Below are 25,527 nucleotides of genomic sequence, written 5' to 3' on the forward strand. Positions count from 1 at the left end.
AACTGAGCATTGATAACAACTTGGGTTGTCCTTGTCCTCTTTGGTCCGGATGACATGGCATCCCAGATTTCCAAAAGAACTTGAATCATGACTCGCCTGACCACAGAACAGTCTTCCATTTTGCCACACTCCATTTTAAATGATCCCTGGCCCAGTGACAATGCCTGAGCTTGTGGATCTTGCTTAGAAATGGCTTCTTCTTTGCACTGTAGAGTTTCAGCTGGCAACGGCGGATGGCACGGTGGATTGTGTTCACTGACAATGGTTTCTGGAAGTATTCCTGAGCCCATTCTGTGATTTCCTTTACAGTAGCATTCCTGTTTGTGGTGCAGTGTCGTTTAAGGGCCCGGAGATCACGGGCATCCAGTATGGTTTTACAGCCTTGACCCTTACGCACAGAGATTGTTCCAGATTCTCTGAATCTTCGGATGATGTTATGCACAGTTGATGATGATAGATGCAAAGTCTTTGCAATTTTTCACTGGGTAACACCTTTCTGATATTGCTCCACTATCTTTCTGCGCAACATTGTGGGAATTGGTGATCCTCTACCCATCTTGGCTTCTGAGAGACACTGCCACTCTGAGAAGCTCTTTTTATACCCAATCATGTTGCCAATTGACCTAATTAGTGTTTATTGGTCTTCCAGCTCTTCGTTATGCTCAAATTTACTTTTTCCAGCCTCTTATTGCTACTTGTCCCAACTATTTTGGGATTTGTGAAATTTTGAATCAACATATTTTTCCTTTAAAATGATACATTTACTCGGATTAAACGTTTGATCTGTCATCTACGTTCTATTACAAATAAAATATTGACATTTGCCATCTCCACATCATTGCATTCAGTTTTTATTCACAATTTGTTTAGTGTCCCAACTTTTTTGGAATCCAGTTTGTACTTTTAAAAAATACAAAGGCAAACATCATGCAGGTGGCACTGAATCACCCTTACTGACAGGACAAGGTGGGGTTCACATCTCTGCACCTTTTACATGAAATGAGAATTACTGAGTAGGAGATGACTCCTGTGTCTTCATAATATACTGGCATGTTTAACTGCTCTGTGCAATTTAATAAAGTTCTAACATTAAAACAATACATATTTTCATATATTGTGTCGGTAAAATGTTCAGTCTTAACGTTTCAGAGAATACCATCACTTACTTTTCCTTTTTCTGCTAGAAAGGAAATAGACTGATCCATTCCTCCACCCTCTGTGCCAATGTACCTCTCACACCTGGCACAAATCTCTGCCAGCTCCACCTGAAAAGTTAAAGAAATTCAATGTAACATAAGCAATAAAAAGGACAAACATGTACAGACAAAATCTTTTCATCAATTTTACGGTTGCAGGGAGCAGAATCCCATATGCACGAAAATACTTGGCAAAATAAAAATGAAAGCTACATACAGTGGTGTGCAAAACTATTCAATCCCTCATAATCCCTCCTTGTAATTTTCTGCATGATAAAAGACAGGTCCAAATATTTATCCATTCGCTATTTTTAATGTGAACTTTTAGGCTGTGGTGATTATTTACATCCATTGAACTTTGTGAAACTGCTATCTTGAAAACACTGAAACACCTTCGAGTCTGTAATGGCGATGGGGTGTTGTTTATATTTTAATATTAATATTAAAAAAAGAAAAGTTCAGTTAACGGGGACCCGTCCATTTATTCTTAAAAAACAGGGGCTGTGTCCAAGAGTGCTTCTATATGCTCACCCCAAAAAGCAACCCTAGGTCATTACGTTCCGTGTAGCACTTTCTAATGTTTCATGAGGGATGATTGAGCATATCCACTGAGCGTGAATTAGTAAATTAGTGATATCCCTTATCGTTGCAATCCTTTGTTAAAAGCTTTTAGACATAATAAGGACAAAAGGAAGACTTTTACTGAAGATCCTTTCGGCTGCGACTACTCCAACTTTCTCCTGGCGGGACTTTCTTCAGTTGCTATCTGACGTCTCCTGCTCTCCCAGAATGTAGCTGCTCGACTGGTGTTCTCGGCCCCTCGTTTCACTCCTACTACTCCTCTTCTTCGGTCTCCCCACTCCTGTTCAACCCTCTTGTCTTGACCTACAGGTCTCTGATCGGTTCTGCTCCTCAATATCTCCCATACTTGGTCTCTCCAGAAGTATCCGTCCTGCCTCTGCCTGTCGACTGACCGTTCCTCCTCCTTGCTAGACGCGCCAAAACTAGACTGTGCCCCGACATTTGCGCAATAGACATATGAGCGGCGACAAAATAGCGCCGGTTAAAACGCGGGGTCAAAATCGTGCTGACAAAATCGCGAAAGTTTCATTAAATATGAATTACTAGTTTAAAGCATATATAATAATGTTTATTTTAGAAGTCAATATTATGAGACACGGCACGCAGTGTCTTATATGCATAAGATCACGCCCTGCATATGTAGGAAGAATTGCAGCAAGACGTCTTGATAGTTGAGCGTATTTAGACTTGCTGGCTGCCTGACTGCTGGTAATTCCGCTTTGTATACGACGCGTTATGCCAACCCTCGACTGAGTTATTTGTTCGCGGCATGCCATCAGCAGTTATAACAGTTATAACCTAGCACATAATGTGTACATAATGCGCACGTACGCGTCCCACTCTCTTGGCCTCTCTCGCGATTTTGTCGTGGCGATTTTATCGGTGTGCATTTCTCAAAAACCAGTTAGCGGGTTTGTCGGCGCTCATTTGTCCGTCGCGGATTTGTCGGTGCACATATGTCTTATCGCGCTTTTGTCAGTGAACCAAACTAGACACCACGTCTAGCAATCCAGCTCCCAAGATGTGGAATGATCTCCCTTTATCTAGTCATACTGCATCTAATCGGCTGGTGTTTAGGTGTCTTTTGAAAATGCACGTTTTCTTCAATATTTCGGATCTGCTTAGCTTCTCTCCTACCGGGTTGCTGCTGCTGTACTGTTGTTTGACTTAGCTTAGTTGTAGGAATAATTGTGGAGTGGTTCTACTCCTTTGTGTTTGTGGCTGTTGGTCTGACGCTTGCACCGTCATTCTGCATGTATGATAAATTGCTTTGTAAGTCACCCTAGATAAAGGCATCTGCTAAATTAAAACAAATTATAATACGGTAACCATTTTGTCATGTATGGTCCTAGGCAGAGGTGGGTAGAGTAGCCAAAAATTGTACTCAAGTAAGAGTAGCGTTACTTTAAAATAATATTAGTTAAGTAGACGTAAAAAGTAATCATCCAAAAAATTACTCAAGTAAGAGTAAAAAAGTATTGGGTGAAAAGACTACTCAAGTACTGAGTAACTGTTTGATCATAATAAATGATTTACTTTTTAAAAATGCTGTAATAACACAGACAAAATATAAAATAATGTGCAAATTTTGCTATTTCCAAATAACAAAATAAAAAATGAGTAAAAATAAATAACATCTTTACAAAATAAAGATGCACAAATAACACAAAGTTCCAAATCTCAGTTTTTCACAACAAAACGTTTGAAGCCGATACCTACAGCAGGTAACATGTATGTCTGAGCAGTGCAAACTACTTACAGTGACGAGATCTCCTGTACACTGACAGTATGATACTGCATATTCACATGCCCTCCAAACAGCGCAGCTGATAGAAAATAACATTAGAAAAAGGCAGCTTGTGCACCATCAAGAAGTCTCACTTTAACTTGACTGTCTGTGTCTGTGCAGTTTGGTGAAAACGTCCTTGTTCTTCATTCAGTGAAGTGATGGTTAAGCTTCAGCAGGAGTTGACTCTCATTTTTCATGTCATTTAGTGGAACCTTGGATTGCGAGTGTTTTGCAAGACGAGCTAAAATTTTTAATAAATTCTGACGAGCGAAGTCATACAATACAAGTACAGTAATCCCTCGCTACTTCGCGGTTCACTTTTCGTGGATTCACGACTTTGCGGGTTTTTAAATATAGTAGTAGTATTTCCTAGTCTAAGAACAACAAAACAAGTTCGGTGACTAAGTGCGTTGTAACACGGGTTGTGATTAGTACATGGGAGGGAGACGACAAATCACCGCTTCCCGTTTTCTAATCGGGCCCGTGATTGGTGCTTTGACTGACGCCCAGATCCTACAGCACCTCCCCTTGTCTCTCTGTTCGCTTCAAACTTTCGCGCCGAGCGGTTTACTTTACACTGTACTGTGTGTGATTTTTGTGTGGTTTCTTTGTGTTGAACTTCGCTTCAATTTTCACCCCCTGCAATGGCTCTAAAACGTGCTCCTTCTTCCAAGGCTGGTGCTGAGCCTAAACGCCAATGAAGAATGATGATGATCGCTGAGAAGGTGAAACTTCTGGATATGTTGAAGGAAGGGAGAACGATTGCGGCTGTGGCTACAGACTGGCTAAGGATCTGCAAGAGCGGTCACAGGAATGGGACGACGATATGGTTCGATCATCCAATTTTGCAACAAGGTCGACGACGTCATGACCACCTACAAGCTGCTCTTCGACCGGAAAAAGAAGCAGCGCAGCAGCTGCCGATCACAATGTTTTTGCAGCCTCGCAAAAAAGAGCCAGTTCCTACTACTACTACGGATACACCTTCGGAAACCGTGGAAGAGGTGCCCCAGGAAATGGCACCGCCGTCTGAAGAGACGTAAAATACAGTCATCGGCTGCGCAGTAAAAGTCATCATCACCTTCATCGTCATCATTTTTACTGCACAGCGTATTCATCACCATCATCACGTCATATATAGGTACATGTACTTCACTATACAGTAACTGTAAACTTATCTACCGATTTCATATTGCTTAACAGTTGTCCCTGTTATTAAAAGAGTAAAGGGTGGGTTGTAAACGGTACAGGGAGGGCTTAAAAACGTCCAAATACACGTTAAATAATTAAATAAATATGGTGTCCCTACTTTGCGGAAATTCAGTTATTGCAGCCGGCCTTAGAACCTATCTCCCGCGATAAACGAGGGATTACTGTAGTCCATATATGCTTTGTCTGCCAAGTGTCATGTGATCACAAATGAGCTGATGGTTCTTCTCTCCCTCGCTGCATGATTGTGGGCAATCGTCAGTCGGTGTGCCTCACTCATATAGTCAACATCTGTACGAGCGTATACTGTTTACTGCAGCATTGTGACCACGTGTGTGTGCTGTGATGTATGAGTCCCCGTCTTGCACCCCAAAATACGAAGCTGAGTCTCAATACTTTAGCGACACCATCTTTATTCAGCTTGAAACAGGAACAGCGCGGTTATTTATTGTAGCGGGATCTGCCACTCTCCTATACACAGACACAGCATTCAGGCAGGGTCATGCCCAGGTTACAGCCAAGTAATACTGTGCCCTGTGCATTTATAATGTTCCTTGTCCCTTGTATCGCCCATCAATAGCATGCCCGCGATCTTTTCGGATTCGCTTTTAATGCGAACTGCTACAGCGCTGGGCGTCTGCGGTCGTTTCCGGGATGCTCTTCTGCATGTCGTCCCGTTGGGTGAAATCCCACAAGAGTTTAGAAACTCACTCACACCAGCCATGATTCTTTTCAAAGGTAAAGTGCAGGTTAATTTGTTTTGTGTACTTTTATATATATATTAATCATTTTTATACGAAAGGTTTTGGGTTGTGGAACGAATCATCTGAGTTTACATTACTTCTTATGGGGAAATTCGCTTTGGATTGTGAGCACACTTCCGGAACGAATTATGCTAGCAAACCGAGGTTCCACTTGTATTGTTTCTTTCTCTGTCCGCTGTCTGTGAGGAGTTTGTGCCGTTATGCCGCCACAGTTTGTGTGTGGTCATGTGACTGCATGGCTACGTCTGATTTGTGAAATGGAGCCATGTGATTATTGTTGCTACGTCTGATTGGTGAAATAGTCATGCAGTAGATCCACTGGCGGCTTCTCTCTGGCAAAAATATAGCGTATCTAATGGAAAAAAAAGTAACGAGTTTAGTGTTGCCCAATGTAGCGGAGTAAGAGTAGTGTTTCTTCTTCACAAATGTACTCAAGTAAAAGTAAAAAGTATGGTGCGGTAAAACACTCGTAGAAGTACAATTTTTATTAAAAGTTACTCAAGTAAATATAACTCGTTACTACCCACCTCTGGTCCTAGGGTAACCCATGCAATAACCACTCTGTGGTCAGATACAGTACTTCAGCACTTTCTCCCTCCTTCCCTTCTATACCCCTATAACCTCAGGCATTTAGACAGAGTGAAAAAGAGGCAGGAGAAAGAGCTACACCTGTGACAATGCATTATAGGAAATATGTTTAAAGGCAACTAGTGCCATACAAGGAAATAAAATTGTGGCTTTGCAAACCAAAACCACATATCCTGATTAATACTAGATGTGAAATTTCTTCTGGGGGCCCAATAACTTGTAGTTGCATTTGATTCTTCCTGGTCAGGCTCAGGCAAGTCTGCTTTCTTTAGGGGGCAACATCTCTCTTTATTATCCCTGTTTAGGTCCTGACACATACAGTACGCACCATTCACCAATGGACTAGCTCAGGCACACATTAAGTAATTTTGTTGCTTGTCAGCACCCTTCAGACAGACAACCAAGGAAGGAAATTCAAGTCATTAAGCAATAAAACTAGTCCTCTCTGTCACGGCAATTCAGTCATAACAACCAGCATTCCTAAAGTTGTGCTTGCTCTTTAAATATTATCTTATATATAAATGTCTACACGTGGAAGTGTGTGCATGTCTGTCTGTCCGGCCCGGGAGTGAGAGGTGGAGTCGGGCTAAGGGCTCCACCTCCGAGGGTACACAAACGAGGCCAGCACATCGGCAAAACAAAACCTCCAAAGAAAGAGTCACTCGCTTAGCCGCTAATACAGAAGTGAGGCGAGCACATCGGCAAAACGAAACCTCCAAAGAAAGAGTCACTCGCTTAGCCGCTAATACAGAAGTGAGGCGAGCACATCGGCAAAATGGTATCCCTTTTACTGTTCCTCCCACCACTAATACAGAAGTGAGGCAAGCACATCAGCAAAATGGTATCCCTTTTACATTTCCTCCCGCCGCTAATACACAAGCGTGGTAAGCACATGGGCAAAACAAAACCTCCAAAGAAAGAGTCACTCGCTTAGCCGCTAATACAGAAGTGAGGCGAGCACGTCGGCAAAACAAAACCTCCAAAGAAACAGACCCTCGCTTAGCCGCTAATACACAAGTGAGGCGAGCACATCGGCAAAACGAAACCTCCAAAGAAAGAGTCACTCGCTTAGCTGCTAATACAGAAGTGAGGCGAGCACATCGGCAAAATGGTATCCCTTTTACTGTTCCTCCCGCCGCTAATACACAAGTGTGGTAAGCACATGGGCAAAACAAAACCTCAGAACAAAGAGACCCTCGCTTAGCTGCTAATGTACAAATGAAGCCAGCACGTCAGCAAAATGAAACCTCCTAGGAGAGAGATGCCCTTTCAATTACCTGACGTTTCTACATTTCAATTTTTTTTTCTGACGATTTCAGTAGTTTCTAGGACCCCGGGCTTTTTACAGCCCGGCCTTACACAGCTAGTATCAAGTAACATGCTAATTCTACCCTCTACTACTCAGTCTGAGCATACACACAACGCCTTGTCTAACCGACGACATGGCAGTTCTTTCTTCAAGTCTGTTGACTTCCGGCTTCACGAAGCTCATGTCATCAAGGGGTTGAAAATTGCTTTAGTAGACCCGAGACCACCAGGAAACTCTGCTTATTTGTTTAAATGGACTCTTTCCTTGGAGTGCTGGATTGGGTGAGGTGCAGGGCCAACTCCATATTGCCTTCACGTTCCTATTTAGGGTTCCAACATGGACAGAGAGCACATATGAGGCTCTATGCCCTTCTAATTACAGAGCGCCCCACTGTTGAAATTGACACACAGTATGCCACTCATGTTAGCTCCTCGGTTATTTGATTTCTTGTAACTATGAGGTCTTTTCTTCCATGACGAGGCCAGAAACCGACTCCATGAGTTCTGTCATCCCAAGAGGACATGTTTAGATGCACTCATATATTTACTGGAGATATCTTTACGTTTTTAAAAACCACTTATCCCATTTGAGGTTGCTGCACTAAATCTCAATTAATGTTATGCCTGCCAAACAAAAAGGAAAAAAAACAAAAAGCAACTTTACAGAAAAAAAAAAAACCAAATGAAATCTGTGGGCTCTGATTAAACATGAGACTAATTAAAGCCCCCATCTGCTTACAGTTTGCATGCTAACTTCCAATTTGCTGAATTTCACATATGTTTTGTATGGTAATGGCACTTATTTTCATCAGTAGTAGGGACATGTTTGTCAGACATTATCTGAATGTCATCACAACCACAGAGATCGCGGCCTGATGTTATCTCCTGCAACTCTCTAAACTCTAGGTCTGCTGCCTGAATAATAATAGATGAACTCCGTTGATTACCACACATACAGTTCCAACATTTCCTGCTTTCCCCTCAAACCTGAGGATAATGTCTGCCAACTTAACAACTACTTAATCACAGTGAAATTCCATTTGCAGCGGGACGAGCGCCCAGAGCATTTACTAAAAATTTATGGCAATATTCAGAATCCTTACAGACCATATCCAAAATAAAAATTTTTGGTTTTAACTTCAGTTCTCAATGTTTCATTTACTCTTCTGACTAGAGGATGGCCCAAGCATCTATTCACCCATCCATTAATGAACCCACTAAAATCAATTACTGAAACGGAAACCTTAGATTTGAGGTGCCCGCAGGAACCGATCCTGAAATGGGCAGGTGCAGTCAGTCTGTCATTTTCCAACCCGCTATATCCTAACACAGGGTCACAGGGGTCTGCTGGAGCCAATACCAGCCAGCACAGGGCGCAAGGCAGGAACAAATCCCGGGCAGGGCGCCATTTCATCACATGGCACACACACACACACACAGCTGGGACAATTTAGGACTGCCAATGCACCTAACCTGCATGTCTTTGGACTGTGGGAGGAAACCCACCGAGACACGGAGAGAACATGCAGACTCCACGCAGGGAGGACCCGGGAAGCGAACCTGGGTCTCCTTACTGCAAGGCAGCAGTGCTACCAACATGCCACCGTGCTGCCCATCAAACATGAAAGGCGCTATATAAATAAAATATTATTATTATTATTATTATAACGTGTTATGTCTACTGTCAGGACCTTATGTAATAATGTATATAATTGTTTTGTATAATGTGATGTGATAGCTTATATGTCATAATGTTAAAGTTATAACAGCAGATGCAATTTACTGCAAATAAACATAAAGTATTACATGTAGATACACAATGGGAGGAAAATAAACCTCATGAGAAGGATTTAGGGGTCATAGTGAACTCGATACTATCAACTGTCAGACAGTGTTCAGAAGCCATTAAGAAGGCTAACAGTATGCCAGCTTATATAGCGCCTTGATGTGTGCAGTGCAAGTCCAAGGAGGTTCTGCTAAAGTTTTATAACACACCGGTGAGTCCAGGCCACAAAAAAGGACATAACAGCACAAGAGAAAATGCAAAGGAGAGAGACTATGCTCATTCTAGGGTTACAGGGGATGAGTTTTGAAGAAAGATTAAAAGAGCTGAGCCTTTAGAGTTTAAGCAAAAGAAGATTAAAAGGAGACCTGCCTGAAGTGTTTAAAATTATGAAGGGAATTAGTCCAGTGGATCTTTAAAATGAGCTCTTCAAGAACATGAGGACACAGTTGGAAACTTGTTAAGGGTAAATTTTACACAAACATTAGGAAGTTTTTCTTTACACGGAGAACCAGAGACACTTGGAATAAGAGAGCAAGTAGTGTGGTAGACAGCAGGACTCTAGGGGCCTTCAAAAGTTGACTTAAGGTTAATTTGGAAGAAATACATGGATAGGACTGGCGAGCTCTTTTGGTATAAATGACCTGTACTTGTCCAAATCCCTCTAATGTAATTATATATATATATATATATATATATATATATATATATATATATAATCTTATACAGTATATATTTCTCTTCTGGTCCGTCCTGTTTCCTCTTCAAACCCGGCTTCACCTACACAGCATTTCTCGATTCTTATTCCTCCTCTTCCAAACCCTTCCCCACGCCACTTGTCTTGAGTCCTATTCCTCCTTCGGACTACCACGATCCCCGCTCCTCTCTCATGACCTCATTGGTGTCTCGTCACCATCCAATATCTAGCCTGACTGCGTGACCTTTCACTTCGGCCAAGTGCGCACCTGGGAGTCTTTTCCGTAGCCTGCTACAGGAAGGTACTCTCTCGACCATTGGCATTGGTTTCGCTCCTTGCTATTTTTGTAACACTGCGACGGTTGTTTCCTAAGCCTTTCTTATAAAATGAACGACAGTATCTTCTCTGTCGACGGGTTTTTGTACAACGTCATCTGAAAGCAACTGCCTGTTCCTATCAGTGGGTTATTTCTTGACACAAACGGTTGACGAAGGCAATGCACTCTCACTACGACATAGGGCAAAATGATCGCTATCCAAAATTCTGAAACAATCTTCATTCCCAGAATATCTCTCTCCTTCCTTCAGACACCAATCTCCCTTTTAAATTTAAACGCACACAATTCCCACTCAGACTCGCCTTCTCCATGACTATCAACAAGTCGCAAAGATTTGCGTTAATCTACAACAACCAGTCTTCAGCCACGGTCAGTTGTACGTGGTTTTTTCGACTCATTATCTGTCGTCTCCAGCAAAACACCTATTCACAACTGCGTCTTTCAAGAAGTATTTCTTTCTTCTTGATTTCTGAATTCCTTTCTCACCATTTCCTGCTCCTAATTCTTACACCACCATAGGCTATTGGCGTCAGTGGCACAGTGGCTAGTACTGTTGCCAAATAGATCCAGTATTTTGTATTCAAATCTCATTCCCTGTCATTGTCTGTAAGTTTGCACATTTTCCCCTTTCTTTCATATCCCTCAAAGACTAGCAGATGAGGTTAATTGGTGTCTGACCTTGTCCTTGCGAGGGTCTAAGCATCAGGGATTACTGCAAAGAACTGCTGCCCTTTCCTGGTTTTGTTTTTACTCGATGCCTGCCAGGAATAGTTGTTCTTCTCTGTGATCCTGAACAGGATTAAGTGAATTTGAGAATTCCATGGTTTGGCGCATAGGCAGGGTTAAACAAAACACTTGTAGTGCATTTCCATGTGCTTCAATAACCCGGTTTTTCACGGAAACCCGATTTCTAAAATGCCACATTAAGTCTTATTCCGAATAGAGAAATTGGGTTATTGGTCTCTGAGAAGCCCGATAAACAGAGACAGATTACTCCGTGAATAATCCAAGTATGTGGACATATAAACCCTTACATGGGTTACTGTTCTGGATTTTGCAGTCTACTCATGCCAGTTGCCTGTTTCTGTATTTGCTTTGCACTCACTTTCAGTAGCCACAGGTAGATGTGTTCACAAAATACACTTCCAGAGGTAAATGCACATGTGATCATATTATTACTTCTCCAGTCTGAAATAAAGAAAAGTTGAAAATATCCAGCCATCCATCCATTATCCAACCCGCCTCGTTATTGTCAATCAGTAATTTTCCAACCCGCTACATCTTAACACAGGGTCACGGGGGTCTCCATCCATCACATTATCCAACCCGCTATATCCTAACTACAGGGTCATGGGGGTCTGCTGGAGCCAATGCCAGTCAACACAGGGCGCAAGGCTTGAAACAAACCCTGGGCAGGGCGCCAGCCCACCGCAGAAAGTTGAAATATAAAGAAAATAAAGTAAGATGGTGTAGGGGTTAGTGCTGCTGACATAGAGGTCCAGGAATTCGGGCTCGAGTCCCTGGTGTTAGGATTCCTGCCATTCAGAAGGTATCAAAAGCAGAAATGAAGGCATCAAAAAACACACAAACCAGATCTGCTCTTTTCACAGGTTCGAACCCATTGAGTAGGCCTCACCCATGATAGGTAAGTTCCAAAACTCAAATGATACAACATGCATAGGGTTCAAAATCGGAGAAGAATCCACAACAAGAAGGAGAGGCTTGAGGCCTGTACATTAATTACATGATCATTTAGGCTCTACATATAGGAGGCAGGGCATATAACAAACTCTATATAAACTCTTAAACTAATAAACAGCACAGAATTATATACAATGTCTATAAAAAGTATTCACTACACCGAATCACAGTGGATATAATTTGGCTTTCTTGACACTGACCAACAGAAAAAGACTCTTTAAAGTTAAATTAAAAGCGGATTTCCTCGTAACGCTAAACAACAGAGAGCACTCACAGCACCTGTGACAACACCTCGCTCATGTTTACCACTCGTCCATCGATGCCGCCGAATGCCAATTTATAATATGATGCTACAGAAAAGGCTTGTTTTTCCCCCCCCTTGCATCAGGTTAGGTTTATGTTTAAAATGTACAATGTGCTCTCTGTACATGTGACACTCATTTATGTGTCTAATAGGCTTTTTTTGTTTTGGAGACTTTGACGATTCATTGTAATCAGAAGCTTGCTGTCAGTCGCCTCAGGTCAACAAGAGATCTTTGCAGTTTCAAATCGCCGCCCCTTACTTTGAGCTCCGCCTTCACAAAGCATTGGATTGGTTTAGAAATGTGACACTCAGTGAGCCGTCTCATTGTCCCCACCCACAATTAAGCACAATCCACTCATAGCTGAGTTCAGAGCTATACATTACACACCTGGCTTCATGAGACTACTTCACATTAAAAGCCCAGTTAATGTAGGGAGTGACTGCGGATTCCATAGAATAACCGAACTGCAGGACTTTTTTCATCTTTACAGGATGTCAGTAATTCTAATGACTTATTGTTAAACACAGGACTCCACGCGTTTTTATAAATCCAAAACATTGCAAGCCGACTGCCTCCCCAAAATAAAGTGCCCAAGGTGAGGATTTTGGAATACGCAAGAGCACCCTAATCATCTGCAATTAAGACGAAATCAAGCTATCTAACTGTGTGTTAACCAGAGGCAGAGACCATGATAATAGAGCTTATCTTTAATTCCACATGTGGCAGCACATTATGGAGGTTTTGAAATGGCGCCTGCTCGTTTAATTTTGACTTGTTGAAATGAACATTTCTTCAAATTGGTTTTGTGCAGATGGTGAGCTAGATCAATCACTGTATGGTCAAGTAAGAATAATAAAAAAAATAAAATTAAATTAAAAAACAAATCATTCTGATGACGTTTTTTTAGCCCATCAGCTTTTTCAACAGTTCTATAGAATTAAATGCAGTTTTCACAAAGAAAAAAATACGTTAATAAAGTCAGTGCTGCTTTCAATTAGCTTAAGGTTGTCCTGTAACCAGATCATTGTGACACTAGGAAATCTGGAATAGATGAAAAACAACAAAAAAGTTGCCTAGAAAATACAATAAAAAGCATGTTGGCTGCCCCCCAATCCCCTTCTGTGATTACTACAGTCAGAAAAAATCTAAACGCAAAAGATCTTTTTTAGTGGCCATACTAATATTATGTGGAACACATTGCTTCTTTCAAAGAATGTACTACGCACTATCTCAATTCTCCGAGAATCCGGCACTTTGGTTATTACAATTAGGCCAGATGGATACTAAAATGTCAAGTTGTTTGTAACAGAAATCCACAAAGCCGCTTTCTCCCTTTTAAGGGAAGACTCCACTCAGAGATATTTGTTTAATGTTATTTACCCACTTAGTTTGTAGTGATGGCCGAGAAAACAAATTTAATCCTCAAGTTTTCATGCAGTACAGAGTTTCTGATATAACAGGGATCTATGGAGACGAACGCTAGACGACAGCAAACATCCTCAATTAATTTCACATTAGTCGATGCTGCACAGTCCACATGTCAAGCCACCCAGTCATCCGTATACTCGCAATGTCTCAGACACATTTACTAATATATTGTTGAAAAATCACTCCCCGAAAAAAGGCTCTCAGAAACGAAAGACACACTTGGTTCCCTGTTATTATTTCAATCGCTCTAGAGAAAAGACAAAGTGTTCAAAGTATAAAAGCAATGAGGTATCTCTCTATTATTAAAAAAAAAAACACCTTGGAAGGCTTGGAAGGAGACGAGACATGATTCTCTTGGAGACACTTTAACGTCCCACGAGACAAGGCAGTGAGAGAAAAGGACAGCTGCTGTACAGGCTTTTAAATGTTCTCAGTGCCGTGCGAGATGCAGATCATGCAGCAAGGCAGCAGCTGATCGAGCAAAGAGGAGGTAAAAATATCAAGCCAAATATCAAGAAATAAAAAATGAATAAAAATGAATAAAATGAAAATAACAATCTTTTTAAATTGTATATCCAGTTGAGCACACCCAGGGTTGGGCGAGCAGAGACCCTTAGTTTAATAAAATATACTGTCACACACGTGCGCATGGGAGGCAGTCTAAAGGCTTAAGATGTAGTGGCAGGGGTTGATGAACGGTACTAACACCTTTTATTCCCTCTTCCACTGACCACCAGAAAAAATCCCAATTATGACCCCGCCCACTTCTGCTTCTTCACCACTCCCTCCTGCAGATCCCACCCCTTCCTGATCTCCACCTATAAACACACCCAGGCATTCATTCTGTTAGTCAGTCAGCATTGACTCAGTCTTGTATGACTACTCATTTTGTTCTTGCAATTTGGTGTCTCACTATATGGGGTGGATTATCCATCTCTTTATGATTTGTTTTTTCTTTCTTGTTTTTTTTTTTTTAGCAATACAAATATCAAACAGAAGAAAAAGAAACAGAAAAAGTCTGAATCTAGTCTTAGAAAAGCTTACTGGAAAAACCAGAAATGTCATGCAAGTGGATGTTGTCCTGGGCGGCTTTTTTATTTAGTGACTGGTGTTATTCGTAGATTACATTCTGGAATGTCCAGATGACACGTGTCTCTATCCTGGACATCGCTTCCTCTATCATTAGCCTTCTGTCATCTCCCCCTTCATTCACTCACTCACTCGCTCAGATGAGGCATGTTTGTGTTAAAATGCACACGTGGGATTCTGGCACATGTGACATTGGACACATTTGATTGGTTATCTTGTCCTAACGAGGAATGACTCTGATCAGATAAACTAATTCTGTCTGGGGGCATCCACATGTTCCCAGGTTATAAACCAGTGGTCTCAAACTCCGGTCCTGCAGGGACGCAGTGTCTGCAGGGTTTCATTCTAACCCTTTTCTTAATTTGTGGCCAGGTTTTGCTGCTAATTATCTTCTTTTGAATTAATTTTAATTGACGTGTTCTTGAAGACTGAGATCCATGAATTGTTTCTTTTTCCTGAATTAGCTGCCAAACAATAATGAGGGACAAAATGAGCCAAAACAGGACCAGCACACTGTGTCCATCACACAATATCTGGAAATAAAGAAAGATGAAGGTTTCAGGAATGTTGATCTGCTCAGGTCCCCAAATCATTTTAACAGTTGCTTTTAGAAAAGAGAAGATTGATAATTTCGGAAATATCTGCTATTGCACAATTAGAGCAGCAACAAGCCATGGAATTAAAGAACGGGTTTAATTAATGACAAGACTCGCCTCGTAATTAAGCAACTGGTTGGAGTTTGAGGCCCTGACTAAGTTGGTCTTCTGTTGGCTCCCTCACTTCATGTTTCATTTCTGTTTGGGTGCCATTTAAGGAAAGAAATTAAGCAATTTAGAGGAATGATAAAGAAATTCAGGGGAACAAAAAATGAAAGGAAAAGGAATTAATTAATTAACCCATTTCAGGGCACCATAATGTTTGGGGCAATTGGTAGCCACCAAGAGGTAAGCAGTGTGTAATGAGGGAGACAAACAATCGTGAGCTGCACCAGGGAGACTGGAGTAAGACAGAGGGTTTTGGAAATATCAGTTAATTGCTTCGGAACCATTGTGGTCCGAAAACTAGCATACAGTGTATCTGGAAAGTATTTACAACGCATCACTTTTTCCACATTTTGTTATGTTACAGCCTTATTCCAAAATGGATTAAATTCATTTTTTTCCTCAGAATTCTACACACAACACCCCATAATGACAACGTTTAAAAAGTTTACTTGAGGTTTCTGCAAATGTATTAAAAATAAAAAAGTTGAGAAAGCACATGTACATAAGTATTCACAGCCTTTGCCATGAAGCTCCAAACTGAGCTCAGGTGCAACCTGTTTCCCCTGATCATCCTTGAGATGTTTCTGCAGCTTCATTGGAGTCCACCTGTGGTAAATTCAGTTCATGTGACCTGATTTGAAAGGCACACACCTGTCTATAGAAGGTCCCACAGTTGACAGTTCATGTCAGAGCACAAACCAAGCATGAAGTCAAAGGAATTGTCTGTAGACCTCTGAGACAGGATTGTCTTGAGGCACAAATCTGGGGAAGGTTACAGAAACCTTTTTTGCTGCTTTGAAGGTCCCAATGAGCACAGTGGCCTCCATCATCCGTAAGTGGAAGAAGTTCGAAACCACCAGGACTCTTCCTAGAGCTGGCCGGCCATCTAAACTGAGCGATCGGGGGAGAAGGGCCTTAGTCAGGGAGGTGACTCTGTCAGAGCTCCAGAGGTCCTCTGTGGAGAGAGGAGAACCTTCCAGAAGGACAACCATCTCTACAGCAATCCACCAATCAGGCCTGTATGGCAGAGTGGCCAGACGGAAGCCACTCCTTATTAAAAGGCACATGGCAGCCCACCTGGAGTTTGCCAAAAGGCACCTGAAGGACTCTCAGACCATGAGAAACAAAATTCTCTGGTCTGATGAGAAAAAGATTGAACTCTTTGGTGTGAATGCCAGGCGTCACGTTTGGAGGAAACCAGGCACCGCTCATCACCAGGCCAATACCATCCCTACAGTGAAGCATGGTGGTGGCAGCATCATGCTGTGGGATGTTTTTCAGTGGCAGGAACTGGGAGACTAGTCAGGATAAAGGGAACGATGACTGCAGCAATGTACAGAGACATCCTGGATGGAAACCTGCTCCAGAGCACTCTTGACCTCCGACTGGGGCGACGGTTCATCTTTCAGCAGGACAACGACCCTAAGCACACAGCCAAGATATCAAAGGAGCGGCTTTAGGACAACTCTGTGAATGTCCTTGAGTGGCCCAGCCAGAGCCCAGACTTGAATCTGATTGAACATCTCTGGAGAGATCTTAAAATGGCTGAGCACCAACGCTTCCATCCAACCTGATGGAGCTTGAGAGGTGCTGCAAAGAGGAATGTGCGAAACTGGCCAAGAATAGGTGTGCCAAGCTTGTGGCATCATATTCAAAAAGACTTGAGGCTGGAATTGCTGCCAAAGGTGCATCGACAAAGTACTGAGCAAAGGCTGTGAATACTTATGTACGTGTGATTTCTCAGTTTTTTTATTTTTAATAAATTTGCAAAAACCCCAAGTAAACTTTTTTCACGTTGTCATTATGGGGTGTTGTGTGTAGAATTCTGAGGAAAAAAATAAATTGAATCCATTTTGGAATAAGGCTGGAACATAACAAAATGTGCAAAAAGTGATGCACTGTGAATACTTTCCGGTTGCACTGTATGTAACGAAGTTAAAATGTTACTGCAGATTCAACACTAGAATGGGCCCCATCTGTGTCGGGTTTATTTTGTACTGGCTATAAGGTCCTTCTCTGGATACTCTAAACACAGACCTGTTAGGTTAACTGTGATCCTAAAAAGCTGGCCCAGTTTGAGTACATAAGAGTGCCCTGTAAGGGACTGGCACCTCACCCAGAGCTGCTTTCCCTTTGGCATTGGACCCTATTGGGATGGGAATAAAGGAATTCAATAGAGTGATGAACTGCTAAAACTGAAGGAGACAAAGCTGTTACACCCCGACTACTTGAACCGTGAATGATTAGAAGGCTTTATTCCAAAAACTTCATGCACGTAAAATGGGATGCGTGTTCGGCTATATTCTGTGCTGGACTAACACTCCAGAATATGTCCGTACCTAGTGCTTGACAGGGTGGAATGGTGGCTCGGAGGTTAGGGATTTGCACTGGCCATCGGAAGGTTGCCGGTTCGAATCCCGTAAATGCCAAAAGTGACTCTGCTTCGTTGGGCCCTTAACCTGTAATTGCTCCGTCCTGGGTATGACATTATGCACGGAAAAAATGTGGGGGTCCATCTGAACTAGTGTGGTGCTGGGGTGTCATATGGTGGGTGCGGCAATGCGCCGTATCAACGTGTGCTCCTAACTTCTCTCTTTGTGCTTGACGCCACTGCTGTCCCCCAACCCAACCATAACCTGAGACAGGTATGTTCATTAATTCATAAATAATAGTAATACATTTACATGGGTGGTCTCAAATAAAAAAAAAATTAAAAGCAGCAACAACAAGTGGTCTCTCCAGGATAAGAAAATCTTCATATACAGTACGTAAATAAGAATTTTGAAATACGGCACATCTATCCTGCTTACCAATGTCTGGCATGAATCACCCGCTACTCCTTCGGCAAATATGACACTGTTGCTTTTTAAGCAAATTACATTTGACTCAACTTGACTGAGATCACAGACATAAAAAGGCAAAGAGCGCTCACTTCCTATTAAGAATTACTGCTTTCGTCTATTCAAAGGAATGGAAAATACCATTTATATCTGGCTTTTAACAATGGAAAAACTGACCACAGCGATGTAAGACCACCAGACTGGAAAGTGTGGTGTGACCATATATTTGAAGTAAACAAGGTAAATACAATGTGTAATTATTATTCAGTTAAGCTTCCTTGGTCATTTCATAACAAGCGGACGTTGACAGCTAAAGCTAATAAATCTAATGCTTCATGAAAATTTACAAAAAGCCAAGAAGTAGCAGAATTCAGAAGAAGCTCTGTCATAATTTACAGTACAGGTGTGAGTAGCACAGCACAGGCGGTCCCAGTGGGATAGAAGATGATTCCTTGCCTGGCCAGGATGCCATAATGAAGGAAAACGGATGGACAGGCTTCCTGGCCGGGATGGAACAGGAACTCCGACTCAGCCGGAAGGCCAATACAACAGAAGGACTTGGGGGAGACAGCAATGTATGGATCCTTAATCAGAACTTCAAGGGGACCTTATTCCTACTTCCCAATTTCTTTGATGTGATCGGGACTTCAAGGGGGAATGGATTACCCCACCTTCATACAGCTTCGGTACAATCTGGACTTGGGACGTGTTAGGTGGCAGCGTCTCTGGGCTTCCATACAATGCAGGAAACCCACAGGGGCATCGTATAATGTCAGGTCAAAGTGCAAATCAGACCGATAGTCCAAATAAAATTTAAGCTGTAACCAGTAAAGATAGATAGATAGAAAAGTCACTATATGATAGATAGATAGATAGATAGATAGATAGATAGATAGATAGATAGATAGATAGATAGAAAAGTCGCTATATGATAGATAGATAGATAGATAGATAGATAGACAGATGCTATATGATAGATAGATAGATAGACAGATGCTATATGATAGATAGATAGAAAAGTCACTATATGATAGATAGATAGATACAAAAGGCACTATACAATAGATAGATAGATAGATAGATAGATAGATAGATAGATAGATAGATAGATAGATAGATAGATGATAACTTTATTAATCAGGGAAAACTTCCGAGAGACGTGTCGAGGACAAACGCCCTGACAACCTATCCACCATAAAAAAAACAAAAAGTTTGCTCGTGGTAAATGATAAGAAAATAACGGCACATTTCCAAACTTTAGAAAATGACTTGGGGAAAGCAAACCACATTAACCCACATGTCCTCTGACTTACTTTACAGGTGAGATGGGTGCTAATGAAACCATGTTACATCCTCGGAAAATTTATAACACATATTAGTTTGGGGAAACAATAACTCCAAAACAAATCACTTACCCTGAACGAAACTTGGCACAATTAGGAGTGTGAAATGCTGAAATCCAAATACTACTAATAATAATTTTTACTTTTTTTGCCCACATTGGACTGTGCTACTTTACAGTTAAATTATAGCTTTCTGCAGGATTCCATTAAGTGCTGGGCACAACAGATTTAAATTTTTTAACCCTTAAACCTCTGCAACCAGCTATAGTGGCTTCCCAATGCAGTTTGCCAGCACACCAGAGCCGAGTATATTCGGTGACGTACATTCACTGAACTCTGCACCCGGGTATATTCGGTTCCCAGTGCGATTTGCCACCAGGCTGGAGCTGATCAGTCCATGCCGTACATTTGTTGAGCAGGTAGTTCATGACCACTGGCGCCCCCTAGCGAATCAACATTACTGCCCCTGGGATTGAGCCACTGCACTAGATGAACCTCAGACTAGCATCAGCATTGGTGTCAGTGTTCTTGCGTGCAGCCAGTTCAAGAACAGTTGGCTCGGTGATTTACTGAATTTCATCAATGGCGTCAGTTGCACCCTGTACATATAATAATAGATTGTTGCAGTAGTTTTTTTTTTTTTTTTAATAGATCTTACAGTTCATTGGCAGTGTGTAAAATGATCAGCGTTGCAGTAATGGCGATGCTCTTTGCATGTTCCATTAAAATTTCACTTTTTCTTGGTGAATTGTGACGTTTCCTTAAAAAGTACAGTCGGAAAAAGTATTTGCCGTCCTGGGGTGCATTAACCACCCAAGTATGTGGCAGTTTAAGGGTTAATGCAAGGTGCCACACACGTGTGTCTGTGGATCACCCTCCTGACTCATCTTGTGCAAGCAGTCCCACTCTGGGATGACAGGGGATGCTGCCGCTAATGGTTACACTTTCTGTTCCCACAGCCAAGAGAAGACGCGCTGTGAGGGCAGCTGACTCCGTCCCTTTCTGAACGCTCCCAGAAGATGGCACCTCTGATGCCTGAGAGAGACAGAGCTCCAAATGAGACCTGCCAGCAGTGGGCGGTTTATGTTCTGAAGTGGTAACGCCATCATGCACCATTTTTGTTTGGGATCCTTGGTTATTTAATATTGGAGATGCCAGGCGGGTCACCTCATTTCATAAGACCAATTGTCACGATCACAAGAGGAGGGAGCTGCTTAGACCGGTAATCCGGCTTTATCCTCAAAATGTGTGGTTTTAAGCACAAACATTCTGCAGCCTCATTAATTGGGCATCGTTGATTCCATAAATCTAAGGTATTCAGTCATTTACACAACTAATGACTTCCATGTGTGCTTGGTTTCTTTAATGGCCCAAAACAGTCTTTCAAATAAAGGTCAGTAATTAATAATTTACCAGGAAACGTTTAAGGGCTGATTTTTATCTGCCCATAAACTGTCTGTTCATTTCTGTCCCGGTTGATGGTTTCTTCTGTTGAGATACTCTGCCGTAGTCACATATACTTCATTGCTCATTTAAATATTTTTAACCTGTTTTTTGCAAAACTTTTCCTTCATATTTTTATTTGCAAAATATTAGTATAGCATGGAAGGTACTAGAAGATTCAAATTTATAAAATTAACAAAATACAACTTTTACTTATAGAGCTAAAACAGAAGCAGGGTGGCACAGTGGAGCAAAGACAAGCAGTGCCACCTAATGGTCGTAGTGTTCTGGTTACTGTCGACATTTCATTTATTCTGCTTTGTCTAAAAAAAAAACATGCATGTTCAGGTAAAAGGAAATTTCTGTGAGGGGGTCCTTGATGTGCAACGTTGTTCATAGTGACACTAAGGTTTTTTTAACTGAAAACCATTTCAGGTGACTACCTGTTGAAGCTCATCGAGAGAATGCCAAGTGTGCAAAGCAGTAATCAGAGCAAAGGGTGGCCATTTTGAAGAAACTAGAATATAAAACATGTTTTCAGTTATTTCACCTTTTTTTGTTAACTCCACATGTGTTCATTCGTAGTTTTGATGCCTTCAGTGAGAATCTACCAATGTAAATGGTCATGAAAATAAAGAAAACACATTAAATGACGAGGTGTGTCCAAACTTTTGGCCTGTGTAAATATTTGTATGAACACTAAAAGAGTCAACACCATAAGACATAAACTAAAAATGTTTCACAATGTGTCCCTGAATGAAGGGAGGCTCAAAATCAAAAGTACCAGTCAGTATCTGGTGTGGCCACCAGCTGCTTGAAGTTCTGCAGTGCATCTACTCCTCATGGACTGGACCAGATTTGTCAGTTCTTGCTGTGAGATGTTACCCCACTCTTCCACCAAGGCACCTGCAAGTTCCTGGACATTTCTGGGGGGGAATGGCCCTAGCCCTCACCCTGCGATCCAACAGGTCCCAGACGTGCTCAATGGGATTGAGATCCGGGCTCTTCCACTGCGAGGATGATCAGCTGTCCTTCCTGTCTCCCTGTAGCGCTGTCTTAGGCGTCTCACAGTGCGGACATGGCAATTTACTGCCCTAGCCACATCAGCAGTCCTCATGCCTCCCTGCAGCATGCCTAACGCACGTTCACGCAGATGAGCAGGGACCCTGGGCATCTTTCACAGTCGGTAGACAAGTCTCTTTAGTGTCCTGCGTTTTTAGAACTGTGACCTTAAATGCCTACTTTGGTCTTAACGACCATTCCACAGGTGCATGTTAATTAATTGATTAGGGTTAATTGAACATGCATGGAAAACATTGTTTAAACCCTTGACAATGAAGATCTGTAAAGTTATTTGGATTTTTAAAACATTATTGTTGAAATACACAGTCCTGAAAAAGGGACGTTTCTTTTTTGCTGAGTATATATATATATATATATATATATATATATATATATATATATAGCAGTTGGAGATCCACAAAGGGAGAAAATGAATCACGTATCATAAAGTAGTTTTTATTCCTGAGCTTTCAACCTCTACCAGGGGTCTTCATGAGAGGCTAATGCTTAGACATACAAGAATCAAAGGCAATATATAGCAATAACCCAACAACAACCCAACAACCTCACCCCCACACGGACCTAGCCAAATGTAAGGTATTGCTATATATTTCCTTTGTTTCTTGTAAGTCTCAGCATTATCCTCTGATGAAGACCCCTGGTAGGGGTGAAAGCTCAGGAATAAAACTACTTTATGATACGTGATTCATTTTCTCCCTTTGTGGATCTCCAACTGCTAATATGCAAACCGTATCACAGACCTTCTCTTCCATATATATGTGTGTGTGTGTGTGTGTGTGTGTATGTATATATACGGCAAGTGGCTGGTGCGTAGCGCAGGCTGGGGGGGTTGGCGAGCGAAGTGAGCAGGTGGTGAACCCCTAGTCTATATATATATATATATATATATATATATATATATATATATATATATATATATATATATATATAGACACATACACACACACACAGAAATACAAATATACAGTACATACAGTATACAGTATATATACACCCATACATATACACGCACACACAAACTTTTTTATCTATCTGTGTATTTATTTAAAGAGATTCTATAAAAAAGTCAAATTACAAACTCCATGTGAAGTGTGGAGACATAAGTGTGCACCATCAGTGTCCAGAGTGTTACAAGTTAACAACTTCAATATAAAGCATCAGGTATAGGGGAATCCCAGGAACAAAAGGCTTTACAATCATTCCAGAGTGATAAGAGTAGAAATAGTGAAGACAATTTAAAAATTATTGAGGAAGGGTGAAAAACAGACAAATGTAATGTAATATAAATCCTTGTCAAAGTCACTCGGGGCCACAAGAGGAAGTTGGAGTTGATCCCAACAGTATTAGACATTAAGATGGGAGTCAACCCGTGAAGAGGCGCCGGCCCAACGCAGGACACACATGCACTCATCTGGGGCCAATTTACAATTGTCACTTAACTTAACACAGACATGTTAAGATTGTGGTAAAGAAAGCAAAGTCTTACAGCAGTCCAAAAAAAGAATCTATCTATTATGACCAAAAGGGGGTGCCCCAGAGCCCCCAACTCCAAGCATAAGTGCACAAACCCAGTCAAGGGTACAAACAAAGTGTATTTATTTTACTAAATACCTTCCACAGGTAGTTGTTTCAATACAAATGACTGTCTCCATCCAATTTAAAAATTCCTCCTCTCTCCTCCAGGCAAGCCTTGCCCTTTACCTCCCGACTCCAAAACCTTGAGTGAGGCGAGATGCCTCCTTTTACCCTGAACCCACGAGTACTTCTGGTGCTACAGCATGGTATTATGGAAGTACTTCCGGGTCACGCTGCACACAACAGGAAGGTCCTCTCCCCATAGCGCCTCCTCGCACACAAACAATGCCCATGACGTGGTTGCCCTTCCACACTACAAATCCCAGGCAACCTTGCGGGTGTCCAAAATGGGCGACGGTCAGCAAAGCACTGCCACGTCTCGTTCTGGGGGATGAACCGTCCATTCATTAAATTGTTCTTCCTGAACAGGATGAAAATGTAAGATTTTCCTGACTGGTTTGTGTCTCCAATCCTGCACTCCTTCCATTACGGCCTCTTGAACACTTCCTCAAAACTAAGGTTGAACGCCCGTCCACCCCCCTTCTACACTTAAACTATCTATCGGTCTAACAAGAGGAATGTTTTTCCATGTCTTCTCAGCATTCAAACGGTTTATTGAAATAAGAAGGTTTGAAAAATGAATTCATGGAATGATGAAGTGACGGCTCAGATTTACACGTGACAGTACTTAAATGGGATGAGTAATGCTCTGGTTTTCAAGTTTTTAATGTCAAAATCTCATTTTTTCATATTGTGCTTTTAAACAACTGTATTTTTCTTTCATGGTTAAATGATAAAGTTTGTTTATACTAAAATAACACTGTAAACCTGTAAAATTGAGTTCTGACCCATATTACAGCTAATTTGTTATTGACTGAGTGACTGTATGCAATAAACAAAAGGTCCAAATGACTATAAGTTTAAAAAATGTGTTTTATTAATAAAAGGTGGAAAAAAAATCCTTTAACATAATAAAACTGTCAGAATTAGGGCTTCGGTGGAATAAACACATGCTCATTTGTGGGCTAATCGACACGATCCATTATCGCTACCTTTCAAAACTGTTGTAGAAATACGTCGATTTTCAAACGAAACGCCACGTTTTCCCCTCCCTTTAATTGCTTCCAGATGCTTACAACAGACATCACTCTGACCAGTTAATCAAGATGTGAAGCGAACGCTTAGAACAAAAAGCGCCGATTACGAAAAGCAGAGCTGACGCTACAGCTACTGACAGGCTGCCGGGTGCAGCTGGAGTGAAGGGTTAACGTTAACATTGACTTCATTATCGCGGCCTTGAGCCCCCTACTCAGGCGAAATATGCTGTTAGTGCCTTCTACGGGGTCCGCCACAATGTTTGGGACAGAACTACAAATGAGAAGAATTATCGGGTTACTGGAGTAAACGCATATCAACTCAGACTCAAAATGAGAGTTGTAATAAAATGTGTTCAAATTTTACATTTTTATACTGTATATACTGATTTGACTAAACTTAAGACTGTTGATGAAAATACAAATTCAGTTTTGTAAGTTTAGTCTTATGATTAACTAGCTGTCCCCCGCAGATCCGCCTGTGTAGTAGTGAAACAGGACAAATTTTAAAAACCATTAAAAAAAAAAAAAAATGTAATAATTTGTATTGAGAAGAATTTATATTGATAGCTTTCGTATCCGAGGGGCTCTTGATTTACAGTATTTTTG

The 25,527-nt window shown here is 41.5% G+C and overlaps 1 protein-coding gene across 3 annotated transcripts in view; it reads right to left on the bottom strand.

Annotated features, from left to right (window-relative positions):
• The window catches only part of galk2 (galactokinase 2), a 151,556-nt gene that overhangs the window by 71,292 nt on the left and 54,737 nt on the right, over positions 1 to 25,527 (bottom strand). For all 3 annotated transcript variants that reach the window (XM_039772878.1, XM_039772877.1, XM_039772879.1), the window contains one exon: positions 1,167 to 1,265. In XM_039772878.1, the coding sequence (XP_039628812.1) occupies positions 1,167 to 1,265 (99 nt within the window). The remainder of the gene's footprint in view (positions 1 to 1,166; positions 1,266 to 25,527) is intronic.

The sequence above is a fragment of the Polypterus senegalus genome, chromosome 12 (genome assembly GCF_016835505.1).
Source record: "Polypterus senegalus isolate Bchr_013 chromosome 12, ASM1683550v1, whole genome shotgun sequence".
NCBI lineage: Eukaryota > Metazoa > Chordata > Cladistia > Polypteriformes > Polypteridae > Polypterus > Polypterus senegalus.